Genomic DNA, 20,381 nt, shown 5'->3' on the forward strand with positions numbered 1-20,381 from the left:
TTAATAAGACCCCAATAAGACCTCAGATCACACCTCAGCTCAGACCCCAATATGAATGACCCCCAATCAGACTTTAGATTAGAGCCCCATGCCTCATAGCAGCCCCCCAGCAGCCTTAAAGCAACCCCCAGTAGCCTTATAGCAGACCCCAGCAGCCTTAAAGCAACCCCCAGTAGCCTCATAGCAGCCCTCAGTAGCCTCATAGCAGCCCCCAGTAGCCTCATAGCAGCCCCCAGTAGCCTCATAGCAGCCCCCAGTAGCCTCATAGCAGTGCCCAATAGCCTCATAGCAGCCCTCAGTGCCTCTCACCAGCCTCCAGTGCCTCTCCATCAGCTCCCAGTGCCTCTCCATCAGCCCCCAGTGCGCTCTCCCCAGTATTAAAATCATTGGTGGGCAGTGCGCCCTCCCACTCTCCCAGGTATTTAAAATATTGGTGGGCAGTGCACCCCCCCTCCCCGGTATTAAAATCAATGGTGGGCAGTGCGCCCTCCCCCCAGTATTAAAATCATTGGTGGGCAGTGCGCCCTCCCCAGTATTAAAATCAATGGTGGGCAGTGCACCCTCCCCCCGCCCTTCCCTGTATTAAAATCATTGTTGGGCAGTGCATCCTCCCCCAGTATTAAAATCACTTGTGGGCAGTGCGCTCTCCCCAGTATTAAAATCATTGGTGGGCAGTGCGCCCTCCCACCCTCCCAGGTATTTAAAATATTGGTGGGCAGTGCACCCCCCCTCCCCGGTATTAAAATCAATGGTGGGCAGTGCGCCCTCCCCCCAGTATTAAAATCATTGGTGGGCAGTGCGCCCTCCCCAGTATTAAAATCAATTGTGGGCAGTGCACCCTCCCCCCGCCCTTTCCTGTATTAAAATCATTGTTGGGCAGTGCATCCTCCCCCCAGTATTAAAATCATTTGTGGGCAGTGCGCTCCCCCCCCATCATTGGTGGCAGCGGCAGTTCCGATCGGAGTCCCACCAGTGTAATGCTGGGGCTCTGATCAGTTACCATGGCAGCCAGGATGCTACCAAAGTCCTATATGGCTGCCATAGTCAGTTAGTCAACAGCATACTTACTTGCGCTGTGGCTGCCCCGGCGTTCCTTCTTCTTGTAACTTACAGGTCTGTGCGGTGCATTGCTTATAGCAATGCGCCACACAGACCTGTGAGTTACAAGAAGAAGGAGCAAGCGGACTGCCAAAGCGAATGAAAGTATATTGCTGCAGAGTAACTGGCCATGGCAGACAGGACTTCAGTAGCGTCCTGGCTGCGATGGTAAGCAATCGGAGCCCCAGCATTACACTGCTGGGACCCCGATCGGAACTGCCGCTGCCACCAATGATTTTTATACTGGGGGGGAGGGTGCACTGCCCACCAATGATTTTAATACTGGGAAGGGCAGGGGGAGGGCGCAGTGCCCACCAATGATTTTAATACTGGGAAGGGCGGGGGAAGTGCGCACTGCCCACCAATGATTTTAATACTGGAATACCGGGGAGGGCGTACTGCCCACCAATGATGCACCATGGGAACGCCTCGGATTTAGAATATACCATCAGATCTGAGTTTTCTCCAATCCGATGGTATATTTTGACTTCAAGGATTACCTACAGAGGACCAGGAAGCGGTGCGTACAAAGCCTTCCCAGCTTCCTGGTCCTTTTGCCTGGCGTTAAAGCATTAAAGACAGCTGGCCCTGAAAGGGAACGGCGTTCCTGCTATGAAAAAAGTGCAGGAACGCCGTTTCCACACGTTCCCGCAGGACTCGAGCCCTGGGTACAGTGAAAAAAAAAAAAAAAGCTCCCAAGAACCTGTCCTGCCACAGAGTTTGTACAGGAAGTTGTTAACGGCACGTTTCTGCTGGAGCAGCCTATCAAGCATATACAAGGTGGAGTTACATCGCATCGGGCAGTCAAAAATCAGACCTCTGACGGGCAAGTGGTGTCAATGCTGAATGTCAGCAAGGTAAGCCATGGCCATGTAAGATCTTCTAAAAAGGCAAGAGATTTTCCTGGCCTGCCGCAAGACTTCCTAGACCTCGAGTATTTGGCAAAAAATTGCTGCACGACTAAGTTCAGGACGTGTGCCATGCACGGCACATGTGTCATTTTGCCCTGTTTCAGCTCGCTCAGCAGATTGGCACCATTGTTGCACACCACTTTACAAACTATCAAATTGAACGGGGTTAGCCACTGATCGGCCTGTGACCACAGAGCTGAAAGGAGTGCAGGACCGGTGTGGCTCTTGGCTTCCAGGCACAACAGACGCAGCACAGCATGGCAACGTCTCACCTGGAATGTCAAATAGATTCTGGGGAGCTGGGTGGGTGCAGCGGAAGAGGCGGTAGCAGTAGAAAAGGAGGAGTCAGCCGAGGAGGAGACGGAGGATGGAGTAGGAAGAGGAGAAGAAGAGACAGGCCTGCATGCAATCCGTGGCGGTAACACCAAATCCACATGGGTGCCACGGGTTGCATGCTTGACAGGTTCACCCAGTGGGCAGTAAAAGTAATGTACCTTCCCTTCCATGGTAGGAGAGAGGAAAAGGAGAAGAAGCAGGACGTGGAGCGCCAAGAGTGTTGCTTTGTGGGTTCTGTAACGGATCACCTGGCACCCCGACTGAGTACCTCCGTTTACGGATGTGCCTAGCGTTTCCTGAGGCTTCCAAGCACTCTGGCAGACACCACAATCACCAAACCGAAGAAGCAGATAAATCCTCTTCAAGCCTGAATGCTGTAGGCCAGGGGTGGCCAACCTTACATACACAAAGAGCCAAAAAATCAACAACATATGACTACCAGGAGCCACAAGCTGTACAATTACACACAAGTCACCATATTTTTTCGCCCTGCAAGATGCACCTAGGTTTTCACAAAGAAAAAGAAAATAAATATTTTTCATCCAATCTGAGGTCTGCTAAAATATTTTTTTCTTTTTCATTAGCAGAGAAAAAAAACAAAAAAAAAATATTTTTCATCAGACCTCAGATCAGACACCTATATCAGATCTCCAATCCTAATCTGACCTACAATAAGATCCCCAAGCCTCATCAGACCTCCAAATCAGACCCCCAATGCTCGGATCAGGCAACACAAATCAGACTCCCAGTGTCAGACCCTGAGTGCTCAGATCTCCCCCTTCTCAGATCTGACCCCCCCATGATCAGACCTGACCAACCCATGCTCAAACAAGACCCCCCCATGATCAGACCTGACCAACCCATGCTCAAACAAGACCCCCATGCTCAGATCTGAACCCTCATGCTCCGATCATCCCACTGATGCTCAGATCAGACCCCCAAGCTCAGTTCTATAATTTAAAAAATATATCTTCCCTCCTGATCAGGCGCTGGGCTCCTGCTACTCTGCAGGTCTGACACGCTATCCACTGTGACCTGATGAGCACAACGTCAGGTCATAGTGCGTGTCTCCACATACTACGTTCTCACATTGTGTGCATCAGGACGTAGTGAAGAGTGCGCTGGAGCTGCAAAGTAGCAACAGTGCCCGATCAGGAAAAGAGATCTGAGCATGGGGTGGAGAGTGAGCCGCCTGACTGCTTCCTGGCTTCACAGCTAGAGCCTCACTTGAAGAAGCAAAGAGCCGCATGTGGCTCAAGAGCCACAGGTTGGCCACCCCTGCTGTAGGCAGTTGAATAGAACCATACAAATAGGTTTTCACTCCTAGCAGTCAAACTGGGACAGCATGCAATAAATCCTCCCCCAAGAATGAGACGACACTTCACCTTGAGGTTTAAAACAGGAACTTCCTTTATTTTAACACAAGCATTGATTTATACACATCTTTCAACAAGGTACCACCCACAGGCTCTGCAAAACAGCCAATCATATGTATCTACAGTATTTAAACCTTCCCAGCAATTGTACACAAAATCCCCTTCCCTCTGTCTGTAACGCAATAAACAAAACACAATGAGCATTGTCTGAGACGTAATTAACCAACACAATAAGCATTGTCTCAGACGCAATCCACAAAATACAATTACCAAACGTAATGGACTAACTTGAACCCTGGCATACACATATACAATGTAACCGAACACATAATAACATGCATAGTATTTAAGACAGCCTGAATGCAATCTGCTACACAGTCTTAAAGGGGCATTGTTCCTAAAAGTCATAACATGGCCATTAAAGGGCCAGTAGCAGCAATATAAAATACCACATGCCCAAATATTGCATTCAAACGTACCAAATCACCAGGGGCCATAGTCAGCAGGTAGGAGGCGGGCAGCCAGGCCTCTCCAATGCCCAGTGGTGAGGCGGGTTCCGCCACACAGCGTCTACTTAAGGCCTAGCCAGTACAAACAACAGAAGGGAAGGAAAGAGAACTTAAATGAAGACAAACAGGGAGCAGGAGATCCACCAACCACCAGCAGAGATCTCCAGGAGAAACTATAAACTGCAAGGGCTATAGTGAGAGGCAGGTATAAATAGCATCACTAACAAACTAATGAGCAGAATCTGTGAGGAGGTGGGATCTGGCCCAAAACCAAAACAAAGCAATCTGTCAGAAAGATTCACGTGCAGCAAGTCTGACAGATCTTCTCAGATCACTCACAGGGCAGGGCGTGACAGTACCGTTCCTGAGATATTTAGAAAAAATGCATTAGCCAATAGAAGCCTGGTCACATAACCCTTATCAGCCAATAGAAGCTTGCCAGTCTCCACATACATACAGTTTTAAACCACGTTTCCATAACAACCCAGCCATTTTTCTTCACTGCTGTAGGTCAGCTTTAAAGGGGCAGGGCGCTGTGGATGACAGTGTTAAGGGAGCGGAGTGCTGTGGAGGTCACAGTTAAGGGGGCAAAAGATGGACTTAAAAACCCCGTCCCAGGTCCCACTAAGCCCCGCCCTGATCCCAGTTAGACCACACCCCTTCCAATCCGCAGTCGGCGGAGACTGAAAAAATGAAGGTAAAAATCAACTTATGTCGGCTGTACGGGTGGGAGCGAGGGTGACTTTCTCCCTGCAGCTCACGATCAGACAGCACTGTGCTGCTGTCTGAGAGTGAGCTGTTCAAAAGGACATCCCTGTGTCCGTCCAGCCCCTGAGCCCAACGGAGGACAGGGAGTCTGAAAGCCGGACTGTCCGGCCTAAAACCGGACCTCTGGCCACCGTAGGGGCAGACTGCTGTGGAGTTTACAGTTAAGGGGATGGTCCGCTATGAAGGTTAGTGTTTAGGGGCAGTGTCACACCTGTGACAGGTGTTATAAGGTCTGAAATATTGACTGCACATGAGTGATCTGACAGCCTCTTTTGGTTTCACCTTGTCTGTGTGTTGCTGGTATGTCCACACCTCCTGTTCAGGTGTGGAGTGGATCATGTGACCTTTACCTCTCCCTATTTAGTCTGACTTTACCCATCATTCCTTGCTTTGGATAGCTTCATTTGGTTTTGGAAGAGCTGGAGTAGGGTTCTTGTTGAAGTCCTGTTCATCCATCATCCACAGAAGTTAAGTGTTCCGCTTGTTGTGTTTTGTATTCTCCCCCCCCCCCCCCTCAGCGAGAGGCTGGTTCCTTCACCAGGGAAGGAACGGGTTGTCTCTGCCCTGTCATTACCTTTAGGGCATCCGAGGTTCACCAAGGTTTTCTATGTTCCTAGAAAAATGGGCATCTTTACCATCAATAGGTGCCCATACGGATAGGAGTTAGGGCCAGGAGCAGGATTTTATAGGTGGTGACCCTTTTCCTTCCCTAGCCGTGAGGCCTAGTGTCTTTCCCCTTCCTTCTTGTTGTCTGTTGGTGTTCTCCCCTACTACATCTGTGACAGGCAGATTGCTGTAGAGACCACTGTTAAGGAGCGGGGTACTGTGGAGGTCACTGTTAAAGGGGTGGACTGCTGTAGAGGTCACTGTTGAGGGGCGGGATGCTGTGGAGATCACTGTTAAGGGGGTGGGATGCTATGGAGGTCACTGTTAAGGGGGTGGATGCTGTGGATGTTATTGTTACGGGGCAGGCCACTGTGGCGGTCACTGTTAACCACTTCACATTCGCCCATAGGATATATAAATGTCCTATGGGTGGATGTTTATCTCTGAATGGACATTTTGGAACGTCCATTCAGAGATGGCAGCTGCATGCTAATCGTGCAGCTGCCGAGCGGGGGGCCCGCTGTCAGTGACAGCAGGGCAACCCAGAGAGAAGGCAGGGACAGTTCCCAGGTGTCTCTGCCTTTTAAATTGCTGTATACACAGCATTCAACGAGCGCTGTGTATACATATTAGGAAGCTTTATGCGCTTCCTGGCCCGGTGGTCATGCGACCGCAGGGGCCAGGAGAGTGCAGGAGCTGTTGGGTCTTCTACAGACCACGATCAGCCCTGCACTGAGGCTGTACAGCATTGTACAGCAATCGATCAAATAGGTGTATGCCCCTAAAATTGTAACAATCAAACTATCACCTCTTCCTGCAAAAAATTAGACTCTAACTAAGACAATCGATCAAAAAAAAAAAAAAGCTATGGCTCTCGGACTATGGAGACACTAAAACATCATTTTTTTTGGTTTAAAAAATGCTATTATTGTGTAAAACTTAAATAAATAGGAAAAAGTATACATATTAGGTCTTGCCACATCTGTAACGATCTGCTCTATTAAAATGCCACATGACCTAACCGCTTAGGTGAAAGCTGTAAAAATAAATAAATAAAAACTGTACTTAACCAATTTTTTGGTCACCTTGCCCCATAAAGTGAAATAATAATTGATTAAAATATCATATGTACCCAAAAATGGTACCAAAAAAAACGTCAACTCTTCCTCCAAAAAAAAAGCCCCTGCATCAGACGATCGGCAGAAAAAAAAAATGGTGTTCAGAAAATGGAGTCATGATTTTTTTTCAAAAATGCTTTATTATGTAAAACTGAAACAAACAATCACAAAAGGAGACATATTTGATAAGATTGCATTCGTAACAACCTGCTCTATAGAAATAGCACATAATCTACCATGTCAGATGAATGTTGTAAAAAATAAAACCAGTGCCAAAACAGCCATTTTTTTTTGTTATCGTGCCTCACAAAAAATGTAATATAGAGCAATTAAAAATTATATGTACCCCAAAATAGTACCAATAAAACTGGCACCTTATCCCATAGTTTCCAAAATGGAGTCACTTTTTGTGAGATTTTTTACTGTAGAGGTGTATCGGGGGGCTTCAAATGGGACATGGCATCTAAAAACCAGTCCAGCAAAATCTGCCTTCCAAAAACCATATGGCGCTTCTTTTCTTCTGCGCCGTGCCGTGTGCCCTTACATCAGTTTACGACCACATGTGGGTTGTTTCTGTAAACCGCAGAATCAGGGTAATAAATATTGAGTTTTGTTTGGCTGTTAACCCTCGATGTGTTAAAGAAAAAAAAATATTAAAATGGAAAATCTGCCAAAAAAGTGAAATTTTGAAATCTCCATTTTCCTTTAATTCTTGTGGAAAACCTAAAGGGTTAATACAGTTTGTAAAATTATTTTTGAGTGACTTGAGGGGTGTAGTTTCTACAATGGGGTCATTTATGGGGGGTTTCAACTATGTAAGCCCCACAAAGGGACTTCAGACCTGAACTGGTCCTTAAAAAGTGGGCTTTGGAAATGTTTTTAAAAATATAAAGAATTGTTTCTAAAATTCTAAGCCTTTTAACGTCCTAAAAAATAAAATGACATTTCCAAAATGATGCCAACATAAAGTAGACATATGGGGAATGTTAAGTAATAAATATTTTATGAGGTATCACTTTAAAAGCAGAGAAATAAAAATTTAGAAAATTGCGAATTTTTCAAAAATGTTGGTAAATATTGGATTATTTTATAAATAAAGGTAAAATGTATCGACTCAAATTTACCACTGTCATGAAGTACAATGGGTCATGAGAAAACAATCTCAGAATGGCTTGGATAAGTAAAAGCTTTCCAAAGTTATTACCACATAACGTGACACATGTCAGATTTGCAAAATTAGGCTCTGTCAGGAAGAGGTAAATGGCCCGGATGTGAAGTGGTTAAAGGGGCAGGGTACTGTAGATGTCACTGTTATAGTGGATACTGTCTATATCTTTTAATGACACACACAAACATTAAATTAAATAGATGAAATATATACCCTTGCAAAGCCGGGTCCTTCTGCTAGTAAATAATAAACATAATCATTCTGCATAATCCTAAACAGGAAACTGCTCTGCAACAAGCAGAAGCACAGTGCTGAAAGTGTCTTTGTCTAACTGATCTAACTGATCTACATGAATTCTGCAAAATATGTTGGGAGAAAATAATGAAAACACCCATGTTTTCGTGGTGATACGAGCCTTAAAATTATTCCAGTAAGACTCTAAGGCAGGGGTGCACAACCTGCGGACCGCGGACCGCATGCGGCCCCCAAAACCATGGCTTGCGGCCCCCACCCTGCTGGGCAGAAACACAGCTGATCCTGCAATCAGCTGTGTTTCTGCACAGAGCGCCGTACAGCAGATGGATCAAAGTTTTTGCACTGTAGCAGGAGCGAAAAGGGTCCCCAGCTATTAGTGAGAGCGGGGAAGCCGAGGAGAAGACAGAAGCGCTTTATTAATGCTTCTGCCTTCTCCTCTATGAGCGCTCTCAGTGTGGACCCGGCGATCACGTGATCGCTGGGTGTCTCGGGAACAGAGGAGCGCTGCCCTGGTACAAAGGCTCCGCAGCAGGCTGGTTTCCCTCTAACTGGGGCTCCTTTGGATGCTTCAGTTACAGTGGAAATAGTACAAAAAAAAGTCACTTATTGTCTCCCAAAGGTCTTTCAGTGACCTCTTGGGGACAAATTGTGGTAAAAATATATATATATAAAAAAAGCTACAATGATTTTAAAAAATTTGAAAACTAAATAAAAAATATAATAAAATATTAATAAAAGAAAAGAGAAATAAAATATTATGTGGCACCAAAAAATTGAAAATTATATAAAAAAATAAATTAATAAAATACAATAGAAAGTAAAAAGTGCTTAATAAAAGAGTGTTCACTGTCCCACAACAGTCTTTTTATGACCCCTTGGGGGACATATTATGTGGCAAAAATATATTTTTAAAAACTTGTAGAAAAAAAAATGATAAAAAAATAATACAATAAAATATTAATACATTTTTAAATAGAAGTAAAAAATTAAAAGGAAAAAGTGCAAAATTTTAAAAAGTGACAGTGTCCCCCAAGGTCTTTTTATGACCTCTTGGGGGACATATTATGTGTGCGGTGCTTGGGCTCAGACATGTCCTACATGGTAGGACATGTTGGCTAATCTCTCAATTTTAAAATCTGTTTGAGGGTTTAGTAAGACCGCAGAGTGCACCTGTCTTTGCTATTATTTAGTTATATTGCTATATTGATGATCACATCCACATAATTGCTATCTTGTGTAGGATGTCTATTGTGGTACTTGTGGTTCACTGCGGGCATCCTCCACCCTATGCATTTTTGCTGTGGATCGTCATTAGCAACGGGCCACAAGTGCCGGATCTGCTCCCCTATATATATGCACAACTGCATGTGGGTTTGAGCACTTCCTGCTTGTTTAATACCACGCCATTCTTTTCAGTTTTGACATATTATGTAGCAGAAATATATTAAGTAAAAAATAATACATAAAAGAAAAAACACCCACACCAATCAAAACTGTCACCATTACCGCCCCATTCACGTGAAACTTTTCATATTATATAGCAAAACGGCCTACACAAAATAGGGAACTAATTATAATAATTTATTTTGGTGTCAGTTTGCATATTTAAAGAACAAGGAGCTATAGTTTGAAAAAAAATATACTTTTTAAAAACGTTTTGTACAGTTTCCCCAAATAAAAATAGTTGCACAAATTATTTTGGTAGTCCAACAAATAAGATAGTTACAACCATTTGAACCACCACGCGCGCTAAATCACAAAAAAGTGTCTGGTCATTAAGGCCTTTTCGGGCCTGGTCATTCAAGTGTTAACCAATAGGCGCCTTCCCCACTAGCAAGGTAATGTTTGGGATTGGCAGGAAATGGTAATAACCAGTGAGCTCCGTCCTCTGCAGTGAAGGATAACTATGATTTATAAATAAGAGGCAGGAAGGAAGGAAATGTCGCCACTTTTCTGATAAAAAAATATTTTTAACAGCAACTGCAGAATGGCCTCTGAAATAGAAGATTCATAATTACCTGCTCCACTCCGCTCTGGTCCTCTGCGCTGCCCCCGCTGCCTCCATCTTCCGATTCCTGCTCTGTTTACACCTGACAGTTCATGGCCATGGTCACTTGCACGGCTCCAGTCAATGACTGGCTTCAGCAGTGACACGTTGCTTGTGGCCACATCACCGCGTAAGCCAGTCATTGGCTGGAGTGGTGTATGACTATGTGCATGAACTGCCAGGTGTAAACAGCGGGGGAAGTTCAAAGGACCGGAGCGGCGGGGAGCAGGTAAGTATAACTCTTCGGTTTCAGGGGCTATGCCGCAGCACGATATTTGGGACAATTACTGGGAACAAGTGTTCATAGGAGCGCTTATATCTGGCCAGTATTATCGTCCAGCTGATCAGTCGATAAACAAGGAATCGCTCATTTTTCGGCTGATTTGCATATTTTATCAGGATGAAAGTTGTCCGATTAGCTGCAGCACATCTCCCTGTGTAATCTAAATGAAGATGGAACGACTGTGGCAGCAATCACTCCTCCCCAGTCACTTTGCACTGGCTTGTGTAATAGGCAGATGAGCGCCGATCAACATTTTTTATTTGCGGCCCCTTGAAATAGAGCGATGTGACAATGCGGCCCTCAGACCAAAAAAGGTTGTGCACCCCTGCTCTATGGAGATATTTATCACCTCCCTGTGTCTGTTTTCTGGGGTAAATAAGCCACAAACCACGTGTTTGCAACCTTTTAAATGCCACTTTCAACAAATTTAGTCGCAACTTCCTGGAAAGGGGGCATGACAAGGGAGCGCGGAGGTGCTGTAGATTTTATTTATCTGCATGGACTGCTTGAGGGTGACCCTAATTTACAATGTGGCCTGTCCCTCCTCATAAATTAGTTATACACCAGCAGCATCAGAGACTTCAAAGACTGGCGTAAAACAACGGTCTGTGATAAATCTTTCCCTAGATGTTGCGTGTGGACATCAGTTGGAGAATAGAATGGAAAATTTGGATTGCTATGATTGACATGTTCATGAATTAAATTCAGTGCCAGTAGCATCTTGTTGGAGGCACAGGCGGTGAGCACTTTGCATCGTGCAGACCTGTTGACTTCAATGGGTCTGCGATCCGCAAGATGCAGCCAAAGATAGGGCATGTATATAAATATCATACTCAAAATCTTAATGCATTTAGAAAAACATCCATTGTTCTCTGATTATTGCTTTGTAGATAGAAAAGTGTTTTAAAAATAAAAATGTCACTGCTTGTGTTTTTTTATTTTTATGTTATGCAGTTATATATTATACAATTGCTTAATTATTTTAAAAGTTAATAATTTTAACTAATGACAGTTTTGATTCAGAGCATATTTTATATTTTATCCTTACATTTATGTAACTTTTTCTGCAGGCAATATGGAGAATGTATTGGCTGAGGGCTTGTTGAATGAAAATACTAATATGATTCTGTTGGGAGCTGCATACTACAAGGGAAACTGGTTTTATAAGTTCAATGAATCAGAAACAAAAGAGTGCGAGTTTCATGTAACCAAGGTATGAACACTATAGCCATCTTTCTCAGGCTTAGAGTTTTAAAGGTTTGTCCAAGTTTTATTGACTGTATCTTTGAAAAGTTAAACCCCTTTCTAATTAACTCTGCGTTTCAAATTCTCCCCATTTTCAATGTATTTTTTGGCCCCTAGCAACCCATGTCCTCAGCTCTATACACAAAATCCCAGTGACAGGTTACATTTAATCCTCCCAAAGTGGCACCATTGGATAAGAGACCATTTAAACACGCACACAACCAATCATGATTCTCTAACACAATCATGTGACCAGACCAAAGAAATCCAGGTATGGACTACAAGACCTGAATGCCTTCTAATGAGTTAAAAGAAATCCCACACATGGAACATGGATAAAAGAGAAACAAAAGAACAAAGTTACTTATACATTAATACAAATATGTATGAATAGTACATTTAGTTTGCCCAGTAATATCATATTAGATCATGTTTATAAAGGGTCTTAGTATCTTACTCTTTTCAGGAGTTTCATCCTATGGTTCCCAACTCATTCTAAAGCATTAGCTCATTTAATGCCAAGTTCATTGAATGTGGACATCGACAGACTCAAAATGTAGGTATGCAACAGAAATATTTCTGGTTCTTGTGCTCACAGCAGCAGATTCCTGTGAACACAAATTGTTAGATTAGCAGCATCTTACATATTGCAGTTATGCTGCCCCCAGCACTTCTGTGTTTGGTGAGCTGGAATTTCTTGTCGTTCTTGATGCGCAGCGGATTTTTCAGTTTTTCTAACGATTTTTTTTATTTTGGTACTTTTTACAGCAAGATTTAGGTGTCATCACATTAGTAACTTTCTACGTACCTACATATATAAACACATACCGAGTCTCCGCTGAGATGGTTGTATCCAGTCTAAGCAGTTCTTTGTGAGGTCAACATATCAGCAACAGCTTCACAATTGTCTCTGGTTATTATTTGCAAATATGTGCATTTTTACCATTACGAAGCCATGATTGCATTCAGCTGAGTTAGCCCGAAAAAGGGGAACAGGCTCATAAAAAGAAATATATTTAAATGAGACAACTGCATTGATAATATGTATCATTAGTTTATAGTGTGCACATTAAAAAATCTTCAGTCTGTGTGTGATACTTCTACTCAATATCCCTGTATACATGGATTACATTGAATCTTGGACAGCAGTGCATGGAGGCTCTATGGCTTCATACTAAAACAAGGGGCGGGGCTTAGTGGAAGGGGGCAGGCATAAGATGTGCCATTTTGCACCAAAATCGTTCCACAATTCTGGCATAATCTGTCTCGAAGTAAGCCAACCAATAGTTGGTATAGAATCAGAGAAAAGTGTCTGCACCAGATTTACCCAGCCTGAGCCTTAGGCCATAGTATTTGTAAATCTGGGTTTTTGGCTATATAAGGATGAAGGATAAATAATTATTATACCAGTAGGTGTCACTATATATCAGGCTATTTCTGTGAATTTGGTTGGCATCTTCTAAACTATTTTCTTGTTAAGATTAATACGCAGCTGTCCTTATGCTGATATCATTTTCAATTAGTGTTCAATAGTGTTTTACACATTACAACCAATCATATATCACTCACTTCCAGGACATCATTGTGTGTGTGTGTGTATATATATATATATATATATATATATATATATCTATCTATCTATCTATCTATAGTACCTACCTTGATGGAGCAGCCTGATGAAAATGGCGGAGCGCCACTGAAACACGTAGCATATTTTTGTTTTTGTTTTAATTGTGCAGCACGTGATTCTTCTCTGTGTCCATTTGGTGATCCCTCTTCTTGGCCAATCATGACTTGAATACACTTATGTACAGTAATCTAGTGCACAGTACATGAACTTTTTCTACATTAGTAATAAAGTGTAATAACAGTAACATTAATAACAATAATACGTATAACAAACATGTCACTCTTCTCTTTTAGACTGAAACTAAACCAGTTCAGATGATGCAGCTAGAGGCACGACTCGGCGTGAGAACAATAAACGAAGAGAATTTGGTAGTCCTCGATATCCCATTTGCAAGCAAACTGATGAGCATGCTTATTATAATGCCAAAAAGCATTGAAGATGACTCCACTGGACTAGAAAAGGTAACAGTTGTAGGACTTCTTCGTGTAAGCTGTATTTGTAGTAAGTAGGGATGAGCGAACTCGAACTGTATAGTTCGGGTTCGTACCGAATTTTGGGGTGTCCGTGACACGGACCCGAACCCGGACATTTTCGTAAAAGTCCGGGTTCGGGTTCGGTGTTCGTCGCTTTCTTGGCGCTTTTGTGACGCTTTCTTGGCGCTTTTTGAAAGGCTGCAAAGCAGCCAATCAACAAGCGTCATACTACTTGCCCCAAGAGGCCATCACAGCCATGCCTACTATTGGCATGGCTGTGATTGGCCAGAGCACCATGTGACCCAGCCTCTATTTAAGCTGGAGTCACATAGCGCCGCCCGTCACTCTGCTCTGATTAGCGTAGGGAGAGGTTGCGGCTGCGACAGTAGGGCGAGATTAGGCAGATTAACTCCTCCAAAGGACTTGATTAACTGATCGATCTGCAGCTGTGGATCATTGAGCTGCTGATCCTCAATTGCTCACTGTTTTTAGGCTGCCCAGACCGTTTGTCAGTCACATTTTTCTGGGGTGATCGGCGGCCATTTTGTGTCTTGTGGTGCGCCAGCACAAGCTGCGACCAAGTGCATTTAACCCTCAATGGTGTGGTTGTTTTTTGGCTAAAGCCTACATCAGGGTGAAGCTGTCACACCAAGTGCATTTAACCAGCAATAGTCTGTTCATTTTTTGGCCATATACAAAATCAGGGGCAAGCTGCGCCTGTCACCAAGTGCATTTAACCCTCAATGGTGTGGTTGTTTTTTGGCTAAAGCCTACATCAGGGTGAAGCTGTCACACCAAGTGCATTTAACCAGCAATAGTCTGTTCATTTTTTGGCCATATACAAAATCAGGGGCAAGCTGCGCCTGTCACCAAGTGCATTTAACCCTCAATGGTGTGGTTGTTTTTTGGCTAAAGCCTACATCAGGGTGAAGCTGTCACACCAAGTGCATTTAACCAGCAATAGTCTGTTCATTTTTTGGCCATATACAAAATCAGGGGCAAGCTGCGCCTGTCACCAAGTGCATTTAACCCTCAATGGTGTGGTTGTTTTTTGGCTAAAGCCTACATCAGGGTGAAGCTGTCACACCAAGTGCATTTAACCAGCAATAGTCTGTTCATTTTTTGGCCATATACAAAATCAGGGGCAAGCTGCGCCTGTCACCAAGTGCATTTAACCCTCAATGGTGTGGTTGTTTTCTGGCTAAAGCCTACATCAGGGTGAAGCTGTCACACCAAGTGCATTTAACCAGCAATAGTCTGTTTATTTTTTGGCCATATACTACATCAGGGGCAAGCTGCGCCCGTCACCAAGTGCATTTAACCCTCAGTAGTGTGGTTGGTCAAGCTGTGACACCAAGTGCATTTAACCAGCAATAGTCTGTTCATTTTTTGGCCATATACTACATCAGGGGCAAGCTGCGCCCGTCACCAAGTGCATTTAACCAGCAATAGTGTGGTTATTTTTTGGCCATATCCCAGTCTAATTCTGTCACTAAATCCATACCGGTCACCCAGCGCCTAAATACTAGGCCTCAAATTTATATCCCGCTAAATCTCTCGTTACCGCTGTCCTGTTGTAGCTGGGAAAGTTATTTAGTGTCCGTCAAAGCACATTTTTTGTTCTGGGTTGAAGTACAATTCCCAATTTAGCAATTTCATAATTTAGTGGTTTCTGCTATATCAGAGCTATTTGAAATCTATCCCTAAAAGGGTATATAATATTCAAGGTGCACATTGGGTCATTCAGAATAACTTCACACACACCCGCTACTGTGTATTTTCAAGTCTAATTCTGTCACTAAACCCATACCTGTCACCCAGCGCCTAAATACTAGGCCTCAAATTTATATCCTGCTAAATCTCTCGTTACCGCTGTCCTGTTGTAGCTGGGAAAGTTATTTAGTGTCCGTCAAAGCACATTTTTTGTTCTGGGTTGAAGTACAATTCCCAATTTAGCAATTTCATAATTTAGTGGTTTCTGCTATATCAGAGCTATTTGAAATCTATCCCTAAAAGGGTATATAATATTCAAGGTGCACATTGGGTCATTCAGAATAACTTCACACACACCCGCTACTGTGTATTTCCAAGTCTAATTCTGTCACTAAACCCATACCTGTCACCCAGCGCCTAAATACTAGGCCTCAAATTTATATCCTGCTAAATCTCTCGTTACCGCTGTCCTGTTGTAGCTGGGAAAGTTATTTAGTGTCCGTCAAAGCACATTTTTTGTTCTGGGTTGAAATACAATTCCCAATTTAGCAATTTCATAATTTAGTGGTTTCTGCTATATCAGAGCTATTTGAAATCTATCCCTAAAAGGGTATATAATATTGAAGGTGCACATAGGGTCATTCAGAATAACTTCACACACACCCGCTACTGTGTATTTCCAAGTCTAATTCTGTCACTAAACCCATACCTGTCACCCAGCGCCTAAATACTAGGCCTCAAATTTATATCCCGCTAAATCTCTCGTTACCGCTGTCCTGTTGTAGCTGGGAAAGTTATTTAGTGTCCGTCAAAGCACATTTTTTGTTCTGGGTTGAAGTACAATTCCCAATTTAGCAATTTCATAATTTAGTGGTTTCTGCTATATCAGAGCTATTTGAAATCTATCCCTAAAAGGGTATATAATATTCAAGGTGCACATTGGGTCATTCAGAATAACTTCACACACACCCGCTACTGTGTATTTCCAAGTCTAATTCTGTCACTAAACCCATACCTGTCACCCAGCGCCTAAATACTAGGCCTCAAATTTATATCCTGCTAAATCTCTCGTTACCGCTGTACTGTTGTTGCTGGGAAAGATATTTAGTGTCCGTCAAAGCACATTTTTTGTTCTGGGTTGAAGTACAATTCCCAATTTAGCAATTTCATAATTTAGTGGTTTCTGCTATATCAGAGCTATTTGAAATCTATCCCTAAAAGGGTATATAATATTCAAGGTGCACATTGGGTCATTCAGAATAACTTCACACACACCCGCTACTGTGTATTTCCAAGTCTAATTCTGTCACTAAACCATACCTGTCACCCAGCGCCTAAATACTAGGCCTCAAATTTATATCCTGCTAAATCTCTCGTTACCGCTGTACTGTTGTTGCTGGGCAAGATATTTAGTGTCCGTCAAAGCACATTTTTTGTTCTGGGTTGAAATACAATTCCCAATTTAGCAATTTCATAATTTAGTGGTTCCTGCTATATCAGAGCTATTTGAAATCTATCCCAAAAAGGGTATATAATATTCAAGGTGCACATAGGGTCATTCAGAATAACTTCACACACACGCTTCTGTGCATTTCCAAGTCTAATTCTGTCACTAAATCCATACCGGTCACCCAGCGCCTAAATACTAGGCCTCAAATTTATATCCCGCTGAATTTGAATACAATACATTGGGCCAAATAATATATTTGTTGTTGTGGTGAACCATAACAATGAGAAAAACATCTAGTAAGGGACGCGGACGTGGACATGGTCGTGGTGGTGTTAGTGGACCCTCTGGTGCTGGGAGAGGACGTGGCCGTTCTGCCACATCCACACGTCCTAGTGTACCAACTACCTCAGGTCCCAGTAGCCGCCAGAATTTACAGCGATATATGGTGGGGCCCAATGCCGTTCTAAGGATGGTAAGGCCTGAGCAGGTACAGGCATTAGTCAATTGGGTGGCCGACAGTGGATCCAGCACGTTCACATTATCTCCCACCCAGTCTTCTGCAGAAAGCGCACAGATGGCGCCTGAAAACCAACCCCATCAGTCTGTCACATCACCCCCATGCATACCAGGGAAACTGTCTCAGCCTCAAGTTATGCAGCAGTCTCTTATGCTGTTTGAAGACTCCGCTGGCAGGGTTTCCCAAGGGCATCCACCTAGCCCTTCCCCAGCGGTGAAAGACATAGAATGCACTGACGCACAACCACTTATGTTTCCTGATGATGAGGACATGGGAATACCACCTCAGCATGTCTCTGATGATGACGAAACACAGGTGCCAACTGCTGCGTCTTTCTGCAGTGTGCAGACTGAACAGGAGGTCAGGGATCAAGACTGGGTGGAAGACGATGCAGGGGACGATGAGGTCCTAGACCCCACATGGAATGAAGGTCGTGCCACTGACTTTCACAGTTCGGAGGAAGAGGCAGTGGTGAGACCGAGCCAACAGCGTAGCAAAAGAGGGAGCAGTGGGCAAAAGCAGAACACCCGCCGCCAAGAGACTCCGCCTGCTACTGACCGCCGCCATCTGGGACCGAGCACCCCAAAGGCAGCTTCAAGGAGTTCCCTGGCATGGCACTTCTTCAAACAATGTGCTGACGACAAGACCCGAGTGGTTTGCACGCTGTGCCATCAGAGCCTGAAGCGAGGCATTAACGTTCTGAACCTGAGCACAACCTGCATGACCAGGCACCTGCATGCAAAGCATGAACTGCAGTGGAGTAAACACCTTAAAACCAAGGAAGTCACTCAGGCTCCCCCTGCTACCTCTTCTGCTGCTGCCGCCTCGGCCTATTCTGCTGCTGCCGCCTCGGCCTCTTCCTCCGCCTCTGGAGGAACGTTGGCACCTGCCGCCCAGCAAACAGGGGATGTACCACCAACACCACCACCACCACCTCCGTCACCAAGCGTCTCAACCATGTCACACGCCAGCGTTCAGCTCTCCATCTCACAAACATTTGATAGAAAGCGTAAATTCCCACCTAGCCACCCTCGATCCCTGGCCCTGAATGCCAGCATTTCTAAACTACTGGCCTATGAAATGCTGTCATTTAGGCTGGTGGACACAGACAGCTTCAAACAGCTCATGTCGCTTGCTGTCCCACAGTATGTTGTTCCCAGCCGGCACTACTTCTCCAAGAGAGCCGTGCCTTCCCTGCACAACCAAGTATCCGATAAAATCAAGTGTGCACTGCGCAACGCCATCTGTAGCAAGGTCCACCTAACCACAGATACGTGGACCAGTAAGCACGGCCAGGGACGCTATATCTCCCTAACTGCACACTGGGTAAATGTAGTGGCAGCTGGGCCCCAGGCGGAGAGCTGTTTGGCGCACGTCCTTCCGCCGCCAAGGATCGCAGGGCAACATTCTTTGCCTCCTGTTGCCACCTCCTCCTTCTCGGCTTCCTCCTCCTCTTCTTCCACCTGCTCATCCAGTCAGCCACACACCTTCACCACCAACTTCAGCACAGCCCGGGGTAAACGTCAGCAGGCCATTCTGAAACTCATATGTTTGGGGGACAGGCCCCACACCGCACAGGAGTTGTGGCGGGGTATTGAACAACAGACCGACGAGTGGTTGCTGCCGGTGAGCCTCAAGCCCGGCCTGGTGGTGTGTGATAATGGGCGAAATCTCGTTGCAGCTCTGGGACTAGCCAATTTGACGCACATCCCTTGCTTGGCGCATGTGCTGAATTTGGTGGTGCAGAAGTTCATTCACAACTACCCCGACATGTCAGAGCTGCTGCATAAAGTGCGGGCCGTCTGTTCGCGCTTCCGGCGTTCACATCCTGCCGCTGCTCGCCTGTCTGCGCTACAGCGTAACTTCGGCCTTCCCGCTCACCGCCTCATATGCGACGTGCCCACCAGGTGGAACTCCACCTTGCACATGCTGGACAGACTGTGCGAGCAGCAGCAGGCCATAGTGGAGTTTCAGCTGCAGCACGCACGGGTCAGTCGCACTACAGAACAGCACCACTTCACCACCAATGACTGGGCCTCCATGCGAGACCTGTGTGCCCTGTTGCGCTGTTTCGAGTACTCCACCAACATGGCCAGTGGCGATGACACCGTTATCAGCGTTACAATACCACTTCTATGTCTCCTTGAGAAAACACTTAGGGCGATGATGGAAGAGGAGGTGGCCCAGGAGGAGGAGGAGGAGGAGGAGGAAGAGGGGTCATTTTTAGCACTTTCAGGCCAGTCTCTTCGAAGTGACTCAGAGGGAGGTTTTTGGCAACAGCAGAGGCCAGGTACAAATGTGGCCAGCCAGGGCCCACTACTGGAGGACGAGGAGGACGAGGATGAGGAGGAGGTGGAGGAGGATGAGGATGAAGCATGGTCACAGCGGGGTGGCACCCAACGCAGCTCGGGTCCATCACTGGTGCGTGGCTGGGGGGAAAGGCAGGACGATGACGATACGCCTCCCACAGAGGACAGCTTGTCCTTACCCCTGGGCAGCCTGGCACACATGAGCGACTACATGCTGCAGTGCCTGCGCAACGACAGCAGAGTTGCCCACATTTTAACCTGTGCGGACTACTGGGTTGCCACCCTGCTGGATCCACGCTACAAAGACAATGTGCCCACCTTACTTCCTGCACTGGAGCGTGATAGGAAGATGCGCGAGTACAAGCGCACGTTGGTAGACGCGCTACTGAGAGCATTCCCAAATGTCACAGGGGAACAAGTGGAAGCCCAAGGCCAAGGCAGAGGAGGAGCAAGAGGTCGCCAAGGCAGCTGTGTCACGGCCAGCTCCTCTGAGGGCAGGGTTAGCATGGCAGAGATGTGGAAAACTTTTGTCAACACGCCACAGCTAACTGCACCACCACCTGATACGC

The 20,381-nt window shown here is 45.1% G+C and overlaps 1 protein-coding gene across 1 annotated transcript in view; it reads left to right on the plus strand.

Moving 5' to 3' along the window:
- SERPINB5 (serpin family B member 5) overlaps positions 1-20,381 on the plus strand; it is a 108,145-nt gene that overhangs the window by 65,256 nt on the left and 22,508 nt on the right. Inside the window, exons 5-6 of the mRNA XM_044295099.1 lie at positions 11,546-11,688; positions 13,644-13,811. Of these exons, the coding sequence (XP_044151034.1) occupies positions 11,546-11,688; positions 13,644-13,811 (311 nt within the window). The remainder of the gene's footprint in view (positions 1-11,545; positions 11,689-13,643; positions 13,812-20,381) is intronic.

The sequence above is a fragment of the Bufo gargarizans genome, chromosome 5 (assembly GCF_014858855.1).
Source record: "Bufo gargarizans isolate SCDJY-AF-19 chromosome 5, ASM1485885v1, whole genome shotgun sequence".
In the NCBI taxonomy this organism is placed as follows: domain Eukaryota; kingdom Metazoa; phylum Chordata; class Amphibia; order Anura; family Bufonidae; genus Bufo; species Bufo gargarizans.